The sequence below is a fragment of the Mastigoproctus giganteus genome, unplaced genomic scaffold, assembly GCF_048544385.1.
Source record: "Mastigoproctus giganteus isolate SK-2022 unplaced genomic scaffold, ASM4854438v1 scaffold_16, whole genome shotgun sequence".
NCBI classification, from domain to species: domain Eukaryota; kingdom Metazoa; phylum Arthropoda; class Arachnida; order Uropygi; family Thelyphonidae; genus Mastigoproctus; species Mastigoproctus giganteus.
In genome coordinates, this window is record NW_028328293.1 from 2,241,658 (window position 1) to 2,253,761 (window position 12,104).

Genomic DNA, 12,104 nt, shown 5'->3' on the forward strand with positions numbered 1-12,104 from the left:
TTGATAGTTTTATGTTGTTTGTGGTATGGGAAATATTAAAATTTTATCATGAAAAAAATGTATCCATTATACTGTATTTCCCTAGTTGTTAAAAAAAAACAAAAGACGTATAAAAAAGTTGCGCATGTGCCGAGCACAGGCGGTAGATGGGTTATGCGAAACATCCTTTGCGTTTCTTTTAGGTATTTTGATTTGTATATATCCATTACGAAATAAAAAAGCTTTTTTATTGTAAATATTTTATTGATCATTCACAGATTTTCATAATTTCTAGATGACAAGATACAATGGATTTATGATAACTAAAGTAAGAGATGTATACTTGCGAGTGCAACGTATCTAAATATTTCTGTAAAATAGCACCAACTGATGTACCGATCTTGTAGTTGAAGAGACATACACAGCTGTTAGGGGAACCTAACAATGGAATGTAACGAAAATGCGAGACGAAAAAAGAAATTGTTGACAAATATTTGTATTATTGCAATCATACTATCTGCAATAGTAACTTCAAGAAGCATGATTGTGACATCATACTATTCAAAAATTCTAAAAAGTTAGAACTCCAGACACTGTCGTATCCAGTTATCATTGTAAGGCGAGGCATGACAATGAGGTTTTCTTTAAGTTTTTTTTTAGATAGCCCTAGGAACGTTTCACACATTCACTTATACGCACAGTTAAGGAGGTAATAAGCGGCATCAGTCCACCCCCCCTAACTCGAGATATCATACCGGTCACTAATCACACTACTAGTACTGCGAGTGTGGGTAGTGCCTCTAGTGGAGGCTATGGATGATGTCATTTCCGTGACCGATCAAATTCGACCTACCAGACGCGGGTCGGGACGACGTGGAAAAAAAATGAGCAAATGAAATTAAAGATGAAAAGGGAGAGATAACTAATGATTGGACGAAAAATAAGGGAGAGTTGGAAACAAAAAACTGATGGAGGAAGAAGACGATAGCCAGAGCCCCGTGAGTCAGAGTCCCTACTTGGTAGAAAGTCGGAAAAACTGAGCCCATTAAAATATTCACAGCTCACTACTGGAAAAGTCATCCAATAAATCCACAAAAGTCTTGTTATTTGTGCAAGTGACCAACTCACAAGATCCAGTCAATATACCTGGAAAGTTAAAAATCCCCCATTATAATCCCACATTTGAATTACTGGCCCACTATTTCTCTGTATAATTGTTCATTGTACTCATCAGAGTCATTAGGCCTATAACAAACCCCTAGCCTCATTTTTGCTTTCCCAGTGCTTGTCACACAAAATTGACTCAACACTGCACTGTCCATCAATGTCAACTGGATGCACTTCCTTAGATTTTATGAGTTTCTTAACTAACAGCATAACCCCTCCTCCCTTCCTGTACATATCGTACTCCCCAAATTCCAATTCTGCACTGCTTATGTCTGTGTGACACCATGTCTCTGATATCCCAACAATATCTGCCTTTGATGTTTTGACTAGCACTTCAAGCTCATCAAATTTATGAACTATACTCCTAGCATTGGTGTACATGCAAGTATACATGCACCTGTTTCTACTCTTAGTTACCCTAACACAGACTATGTATTTGTTCCACTATGACTCCCAGCAGTCCTGGAAATCTCCATTGCCTTGCTTTCCAGGCTGCTGCTCATTCTAATAGAAGCAGTGCAAGAATCACTTTTGCCTCTGTCTGCAGCCACTGTTAACCGTTTAGTCTGTGTATCCCCCCAAGCTAGCAGTTTTCCGATCCACCTAACACTGCCTCGATAGCATCAGCAAATATTATTGCACCCTTTCTATTTAAGTGTACCCCATTCCTGTAGAAGCAGTCTCTCATGTTAACAAGCACAGACCAGGCTGAGAAAAATTCTACCCCTTGAGCCTTGCACAATCTCTCCAGGGCCGAACTGATTGACAAGGCTCTCATCATATACTCCCTCCTATCGTGTCTGGGCAGAATTGCAAACGTTTTCAAATTCAACCCTAATTCACGGCTTTTATTCAGCAGTGACCTGTACTTGTTAAATAATTCCATCAGTCTCCTACTCTTAATATCATTAGTGCCAACGTGTACAACAATATCACCTTTTGCGCCCTTAAAAGATATCTGCTCTACAACGTCATCAACTTTTGACCCTGGCAGATGTACCCTGGTCCTGTTCCACCTATCCTTCTTGCATAGTATATTCCCCGTCTTCCTGACAATAGAGTCACCAACAATAACTAGTTCCTTTGGGACCAGCACATTCAGCCTTGGAGATTGCCTCTGTATTGCTTGATGCACAGAGTGAGCTCTACCATTGAGCTGGGTAGCTGAAAGCTTGATGGGCCCCTCTTTTCTTGACACTCTAGACACCTAGCGCACACAAAGGCATCCTCCTTGGCTAGATCATGTCCTGTTTTAGAAAGGTCGGCAAACATTTCACATTTCACACATTTTTTGAGACTGTGATGCGTTGGAGAATCGGCCTCCTTCGTTTTTCCCACAGGTCAAAGCACTCTCGCTAGTCTGTGATCTTTGCTTCGCAGCTCTAGTCTGGGTTATGATTTCCATTTAAATACAATTTAATTAACAATGAAATTTAATAAGATTAATACAATTTTTGATTAATTGATAATACTATAATAAGCTAACAGATTCCTAATTGAGTGCTTTGTATTACGCTATATAGTTTTACTTTATACCTTATGCTATCAGTTCAAGATATATATGTTACGCCATTTCTTATTGACTACAATATGGCGGCTAGTTCAACAATATTGGCACCAACACTGGGAGTCGTAACTTCCAAAATCGCTAGTTTAAATTCAAAACAAGAAGCTAACGAATGCTACTAAACCTATTTAATATCTCCGTAAAACACAATGTAGTACTGTATGTTAATTAACGAAGAATATGGTGAAAATTAAAAATACTTATCCTTTTACAGCAGCCAAAAATCCACTGACTGTTCTCTTCCGCGAGTAGAGCGATGTAATATAATGGTGAATAATTAACAATCTGGATTTCATTGCTGAAAGGAAGCAATTACTTTGGTGCTAAGCTGTAAATCAGAACAAATCTTAAAATTCTCTAAAAAGTTTATTCATGTACACAAACTCACATCAACACAAGCAAAAAAAAAAATATGCCAAGTCTATAAATAAATGCCAAGTATTACTGCAGAGCATTCAATCAGTGTGCCAATATGTTTATGGCACTCACTGGTTGACCACTTAAAAAAGAAGGGGATCGGGGTTAAGAATGCATTTGTTCATTACAGCACAATATTGTTAGTCTTATGCATATATACCTAGTCTCACATGCTGTCTTATGCATATATACCTAGTCTCACATGCTGTCTTATGCATATATGCATTGAGGCAATGAATATGTTAAGCCCCCTTAAAAAAAAAAATTAGATCAATAGAAGAATATTAAAAATGTTCAATGAAACAAACTGCAAGGCTTATTTTCATTTCAAGTTTTTTCTTCTGTAAACTGGCTTTAAAAATTATTCAGATGAACTATTTTATCTCATCTGTTTGACCTTCTTGTGGACTTACTTTTCTTGGAATTTTCTATTTCTTCTCAGAGCTCCTTCCATATTTGTTGGGGGATAAAAATTTGTCTTGTGGATGGATTCTATGTTTGCTTTTTTAAGTATACAACTTCCAGACCATCTTAGAATTCTCCAAACTTATACTAAACGTTTACCACTTTTTTTCAGAGACTGGATTATTTGATTGAATAATCTCTTTTAAAGCATCTAAATTGGTAAAAATTGAATCAAGCTACAATGCTTAAAGAAATCTTAAAGCAGTTTCTACTTCATCTCATCTAATTTTATCCACATGAATGAGCTCTTCATTAGTAAATCTCCTGTCACACAAGGCAATAAATTATACATCATTTTTCTCCAATTCTCCCATGCCTTTTTGCACAGTCCTGGGTTTTCTCTGCCATTTCTTCAAATCAGCCAGAGTTATTACAACGTTCTGTTCATAGTTTCTGAAGTAAAACTTCTTTAGGCATGCTCCAGGCAGTTTTCAGATGGGAGTAACTTGCACTCATGGATTGACAAAAAATGCAATGAAAATGCGACTGTTGCCATAAGAAAACACATTAAAGGCACTCTGAACAGCCAACTATCATATTAGGCTAAATGCCCTGGTTCTTGTATGGTCACCGAAGTTAAGCAGCATTAGGCCCAGTTAGTAATAGGGAGGGTGACTAACTGGGAATATACAGTATAGTTGACATTTTTCCTTCCTTTCTTTTTTCTCTTTTGTTAACCTGTGAAAAATATTCTTCCGATTTTCAAGTATCATTTCGTTTTGTTAATTGGTAAGGTAATAAAGTGTAAATCTATAAAAGTAAAGACAGCCTGAGAATAATATTCCTCCTATTTTCGCTAATTAGAATCGCCATTAATAGAATTAAATTTCAATCCGTAAACATGATCACAATGACCGGCATTTACTACATATCGTATAGTGAACGATATTTTGAAGTGAAAACTTCTTTAGGTGTGCTCCAGGCAGTTTTCAGATGGGAGTAACTTGCGTTCGTGGATTGACCAAAAAGCGCAACAAAAATGCAATGGAGCAAACTAAGTCATAAGTAAACACATTACAGGCACTCTAAACAGCCAACTATACTAGGCTGAATGCACTGGGTTTCATCTGATCAATAATTGGGAGGGTGACCACTTGTGATTACCCGGTGTAGTTGACTCTTTACCTTCCTTTCTTTTTAATTGATAAGGTAATAAAGTGTAAATCTGTGCTTTATATCTTTACTTTTATAGCGTGTGGATGATATTCCTCCTATTTTCGCTTATTAGAATTGCCGTTAATAGAATTAAAATTCAATTCGTAAACATGATCACAATGACTGGCACTTACTACATATCGTATAGTGAATGGTATTTTGTTATGGAGTGTCCATTGTAAAGTGATTTCATCGTACAGTGAACCAATCATAAAGCGGGGGTCCAATGTAGTGAGCATTGTAAGGCGTTTAGTGCACGTACACGTGCAATGCATCCGTGGATTGACAAAAATCACTAAGAAAATGCGACACGAAATGATTCATTCTCCCCCTCACCACTGTACCACTCTGTACCAGGCACAAGTGATGCAAGACCCAATCAGTACCCCCACTGATTGTGTCATGCTATTTTTTCGTCGGAAAAAAATTTATAATTCAACATGTCGAAGACTAATAGTGAGCCTTGTAAGGCATATAGATTATGTATATGTGCAATGTGACCACCGAAACCACCTCTATTAAGTACAAAGAAGAGATCTAAGCTATTTCGACAACGGAAGAAATTGCAGCATGTGATGGAGTTGAACAAAGAAGCCGGAGAAGGTCCATACACAACTTCAGAGCCTTACATCTCCCCAGACATGTTAAAAGTGAATTTGGAAGGAGTCATGGAAGTTGATACTGCAAATGAAAATGATGAGAGTCCTTGAAGCCTAGTCGTAAACGAAAAGTGAAGAAGCCAAAACCGACTACCAGAAGTACTCCAGGAAATCGTTCAACACATAATACACAGCTGGAACAGCAACGGGATTTTAAGAAACACCGAAGCATCCACACACAGTTTAAACATATATTCCTGGATAATGATTTCGGTTCTGTGTGTGATCGGCTTTGGTTCAAGAATGATGTGAAGAATGTAGCAGCTCGAGATCTTCAAACAGCATTTCCAAATGAGGATGTAAGTGAAATATAACAGCCGTCATGGTTCTCTCAAGAACAAAGTGATCCAGCTCTATCGAAATCAAATGATTTTAAATACATCTGATGCTACAGCACTTGCCAAATTTAACTTTGATAACAGAATGTCTCATATCTCCGAGGATCCCATTCACATGGTTAATGTGGGATCCTCGGTCAAGTGATAAATGTTCACCTAAAGAAGTTTCACTTAACTTCTGCTATGCACGCTCGGCGCACACAATTTTTTTTTCTAACACTATTCATATAGTTTGAAATTTCAAAATTGTTTTAGAGTTGGAACAACTCCCACTCAATTTGACTAATTGAGCTCGCCTATGATAACAGTGCTTAAAACAACCTTAACTTTGCCTTCAGAAAATCTACACCTTTTGGATGTCCCAGAGCAAGAAAATATTCTTACAGAGTGGCAGCACTTTGTCTGCAAGGTTATTTTTGATGCTATCTTTACTTATGATGTGGTTACAAAGGAACTGGATGCAAAAAATAATTTTGATATCATATATTTGGAGTTCAGGAAAGCTTTTGACACTGTTGCGCATGGATGACTATTGTACAAATTGGAGCAGAATGATATTAAGGGTAAGTTGCTACAATGGATAAAAGGATGGTTGAGTGGGTCAAGACAGAGGGTGGTAATTAATGGGTGCTGCTCTTCATGGACTAATGTTATTAGTGGAGTCCACAGGGTTCGGTGTTGGGTCCTCTGTTGTTTTGTATATTTACCAATGATATTGATGAAGATATATCAGGCTTAGTGTCGAAGTTTGCAGATGATACAAAGGTTGGCAGGGTTGTTAATGACAGTAATGGCAGTGTGCTACTGCAACAGGATCTAGATAATTTGGGCAGATGGGCTAAGAAGTGGCAACTGAAGTTTAACCTTGACAAATGCAAAGTATTGCATATAGGTAGAAGTAACCCCAGAGAAACGTACCAACTGTGTGGTACTACACTTAAGGTGGTAGAAAATGAAAAAGACCTGGGAGTAATTGTGCAGTCAGATATGAAGTTTTCTGAGCAATGCAGACAGGCTGCCAGGGCAGGTCATGGGGTTTTGTCAATGATATATAGGAATTTTGCTAGCAGGGAAAAGGAGGTGACTGTCCCTCTGTATAAGGCAATGGTCAGGCCACGCCTTGAGTACTGCGTACAGGTCTGGAGGCCTCATTTTAGGAAGGATGTAGATTTGCTTGAGCGTGTACAGAGAAGGGCAACAAGATTGGTGAGGGGAATGAAGGGATCCTCTTACCAAGAGAGGCTTAAGTTCTGCAAATTGCAGCGGCTGGAGACTAGGCACCTGCGCTGTGATCTGAATGAGGTGTATAAGGCCTTGAATGGATTGAGAACGCTGAATTCTGATGGGATCCTTCCACTTGTTCAGATTACGAACCTAAGGGGGCATAAATTCAAATTAAGAAAAGACAGATGTAGAATAGATGAGCGGAAATTTGCCTTTAGCCAGCAGGTGGTTAATTGCTAGAACAAATTTCCATCTGTCGTTGTGGAAGTCGATAGGTTAAATAAATTTAAGGAGGAACTGGACAGGCATTTGGAGGGAATGGTGTGATTTTTTTTTTTTGGCTGATGCTGCATAAGCTCATACACTTGCTTTCTTGCATCACATGCCACTACTACTACTTGTTAGTAAAACTGAATAAAATATACATGCCATTCTAAAAAAATTTGTGTAACTTGGGCCTTATCTTTATTGTATCTTAAAGAACATGCAACCTCAGGAAACAATAATGGGAGCATTCAACTACATTAGCCTAAGTTTAAAATCTCCTGCATCATTATCTTCCAGGAAGGGAATTAAGTAGTTTTGCTTTCTCGGGGGGGGGGGGGGGGGGGGGGGAGTTAGTTTTATCCACATTGAAAAATTGTTTTGGTCTGCATATCTTATTTACTTTTTTCAAGTAACCCCAGTACAATGAATACTGTCAGCTACTTTGTTAAATGTATAAGCAAAAAGATGGAAATTGGGGCAATATAGATCGAAGAGTGCTTGCACTTAAAATTATAAATTCAGAACACAGAAAAATATGCCATCTACACCAATGCTTTTTTTCAGAAGGAAATAGTTATGGATGTGGGTCTTTGTAAATTTTTCTAAAGATATGTAGAAGTGCACAAATTTTTCTGGTTAAAATTCACATTTTAATAACAGATGTATTCAATAAATTGTTGTAATGTCTAATTTCAGCAGTAAAATATTTGAAAATTAGAAGATGGAAGTGTTTTAAATTTAACTGCAATTTAAATTTGAATAAATATGAATATATAAAAAACAGCTATAAAATGACTTTATTTTTGATTCCACTAAAATGAGACCAATAACATGAAACAATATGAAATGTTTTTAAAAAATAACCTTGTTTTCAAATAATCAGTTTTTATTATTAACTTGCTTGAAATAGCCATTATGGCTACTTTTAAAGCTTCCTATATTTATATATATAATATATACAAAGACTAATAGCAAAACTATTAAGTTGTTACTATTACAGTTTGGAAATGGTTGACAGTGCAGACACAATAAACTATATGTCCATAGCATTTACAAATGATAACAATAAAAAATAAAACAAGCATAGTTTAAAGATGACATATCCTTAGTAATTTTACGATATTCAGTTTATAAACAACATATGCACGTGATTGTCTTCAAATCACTGCAATACGTAAACAACTACTGTATAGTTTAATTACTATACACAGGACAGCATGGTTCCTATTGCAGGATTTTGTCTCATCATTGGAATGACTATAGGGAAAAAGTCTCTATTTTACAACCATCATTCTACAATTGAGCTAAGTAATAACACCTGTAGCACCTTAGTAAAAACTATCAAAAACAATTTTTATTTTTTTTAAATACAAATGGTTGGATGCACGTTTATGAAAGACTACATGGTTGTAGATAATTATCATGCATGATGAGATAAAGCAAAAAAATATAAAGTTCATTTTTATGTTACATAACGTTACATTTTTAAAGTTGATTATTTCCAAGCCAAGTAATAAATTGTGGTCTAAAGATGTAACTTACAGTTCTTTCTGTTTGGGTCACCACATTTAAGTTAGACAAAAAAGAATTGGAATATCCATTATGTCAATTGCTAAAAAACATTTTTTTTTTTTTTTGTTTCTTGCAAAGAGACATTTTAAAAAAATATGTTGTTTGTGGACACACAAAGACAAATGGGAAGCTCCTGCGGCAGTGTTAAGTTATTCTTAAAAATAAGGAACTATGAAAGATTAACAAGAAACAAAGAAAAAATTAAACTGAAAACTTGATTAATTACTAAAAAAAATAACGTAACACATATCCATGTTACAAATATTTACGTATAAATATATGTACAGTTACACATAAAGAAAATCTGCCAAATGGCCAACATTCAAACCAAAAAAAAAAAATAATAATAATAAAAAAAATTTAAAAAACTTTTATCTAAAGCAATAGAGCATAAAAAAGTCAATGAAAGAAATATAGAGATTTAACATGTAAACAAGAACCTTTTGTTTTAAAAAAGGTTTGCACCTGAGATGGATAGTCTTTTTCAACTGTGTACAAGAGTGATGGAATGGGAATATATGACAAGTTCTTAAATTGTATTAAGGAGGCTATAAGACTATATTAAGCCTTGTTTGCACTCACAATAATTATATGAAATCACAGTACTTATTCAGTGGATTACCTTGATTAGACTGAGGATAGCTGTCTGTACCAAGTGGTAATTAATTATGTGATATTGGTGGTTAAACATGAATATTTAACACCTTGTTAATTTTCTTTGGTTCTTCGTATTGTATCTTCAAACACAATCTTCCATTGACATTAACAATGGATTCACGTACTCAAAACCTTCAAATTCTGATTGGTCAATATTTTCTATTGCAGCCCTAGCAAGTGAAAATTGTAATAATTAGACAAATTCATATTTTAAAACATAATTTATACTGAGATACCCAATATACACTGTGGCTAGTTTATTAGGTACACTGACCTAATTTTGAATAGTACAATTAAGTCTTTAGCCTTCAGAACCTCTAGTCATTAAGGCATGGGCTCCATGGGGTGCTGAAAGTATTCTACAGAGATGCTGCTTCATGTAGACTCACTGCAACCTGGAACTGTCTAAGACTGGATGGTAGCAGATTCCTGTTGCAAACAGCTTGTTCTGCTTCATTCTACATATGCTTAATCAGGTTAAGATGTGGTGAGCAGGTCACTGAAGTACAATAAGTCACCTCAAATTCAGAGAACCATTCCTGAATTATGTGAGCCTTGTGACTACATGCATTCACACTTAGTTTATTCATTATTATATTAGATGGATAAACTGAGCATTAAGGGAAGTACCTATTGAAAACAATGTTCATGGCAGCAGTCATATTCAGAAACTGCTCCACCAGTATCAGCGGACCTAATACGTACCATAAACACACTCCCCCACACCATCACACTTCCACTGCTGGCATGCACTGTTGATATTTAACATGGTTACAGTACCTTGATCTTGCCATCAGCATGCAACGACTGAAACCAGGATTAGTCAACCATTTTTCATTCCGCAAATATCCAGTGTCAGTGTTCCTGTGGTTGCTTGGTTTTAGTTGAAAAAAGTGGAACCCAGTGAAGTGATCTGCTACAATATACTCCAACTGTGATTCTGTCATGGATTGGATATATATATATATATCAAAAGGGCCATTTGATAAATATTCCTTTGTGCACCTCTATTTGTGTTGCACTGTCATTTTGACTAATTGTGCCTTTTTTCATCATTCATTTCATCCTCTCTCAGTCTCTCTCATCAACAAATTGTGTCCAGCCAAAGGACTACCACTGGACACGTTTTGCAGTTGCTGGACTATTATGCATGAATGAACCATGGTGGCATTGTCCATGATACCTCCACTGGCATGCCAGATGCCAACTATCATAGCCTGGTATGACACGTCTATGCCTCTGAAGGAATAGTCGACTTTTTGGATGATGGGGATATACCTCATAATCTAGCCACCTAGCGTATACATATTTCTATTGATTAAGGCCACTAAAACTCATATATAACTTTCATATTTTTGGGGACAGAGAAAGAGAATGAGGGAGGAAAAAAAAAAAGAAAGTCTTTTGAGTTTGAATTTCATAGGATGAATAAAAAATATAAAGATAACTCAGAAGAAATTCAATTTTCTTGAAGTCATTCATATATGAAAATATTTTTTCATATATGAAAAAAGTGTTGGCAAATGCAAGTTTTCACAGAGATAAATTAACTTGAACAATGCTTTCAGAATGTCTCTCAACAAAAGATTTGTAAATTTATTTTTATTCTACTTATACTAAAATATCTCGTCATATTCTACTTCTAGATTTTTCTTCGGTGGTTGTGATTACTCTTGGCCCTAAATGAAGTCACATACTGTAGAAACCTCCTCCGTACATTTGTGAACACCATTTAACACTTTCATCACATATTAAAAACAAAAAAATTCAGTTTACAGATTCTCTAGATCTAGTTGTTCCCCATGTGGATGTATAGCACCCTAGTGCATTTTAGAAATTTGTGGAGCACTTGACTTGTCTCAGGGAACTCATTATAATTATTACTTTTTAAAAATAAATACACCTAATTCTGTTTTTACACGATAGATACGTTCCTGAAAAATACGTGTAAAAAAATTCATGTAAAAAAAGAAGATTGGTTCCAGATCTAAAAAAATCAGTAAAAATAATTTAAAAAAAAACACATAAAAATATTCGTTTTAAGCTTATTATTTTATTTAAACAAAATACACATGTAATAATATGTAATTAAAATGTATTAAAATAAATTTGTATGCATATGAAATGAAAAAAAATTCTTCATGAACAAAAAAAATCTGTTTTTCACATTACAAGATTTTATTCATTTTCACTTTCTGATAATAAACGGCGCATATGTTTGCGTACGACTGGAATATCACTGCCATCACTAGAAATGTTGTGGACATCGTCTTCTTCCTCTATTAATGAAATTCTTTCTGTGATCTCTTGAGCAAAATCAGCACGAGTCTCCTCTGGTGCTGATGTTTCACCGGTTTTACGAACGAATTCAGTTATTAATCGTTGTGTTCGTGTTTTGGTTACGCCGTTATATAATTCTCTGTAAGAGGCTGTCAACAACTTCAGTTCACGTTGAAACTTCCCAGCGCGTTCCTCATTAGGGTCATTTTTGACAAAATGATTACCTAATTTTCTGGCCAGTTCCAGACCTTCTTTTATTAAATCTGCATTTAGAACAGGATCATTTTCTTCATTATCACTACGTTCTGTGGGATAAGGAGTCCCAAGGACAACATCTAATATTTCATCTTCGCTTAG

The 12,104-nt window shown here is 35.7% G+C and overlaps 1 protein-coding gene across 3 annotated transcripts in view; it reads right to left on the minus strand.

Moving 5' to 3' along the window:
* Nucleotides 1–9,288: 9,288 nt before the first annotated feature.
* aPKC (protein kinase C iota type) overlaps nt 9,289–12,104 on the minus strand; it is a 424,352-nt gene continuing 421,536 nt past the window's right edge. For all 3 annotated transcript variants that reach the window (XM_090389406.1, XM_090389407.1, XM_090389405.1), the window contains one exon: nt 9,289–9,637. In XM_090389406.1, coding sequence (XP_090245532.1) covers nt 9,550–9,637 — 88 coding nt within the window. In that variant the 3' untranslated portion in view covers nt 9,289–9,549. The remainder of the gene's footprint in view (nt 9,638–12,104) is intronic.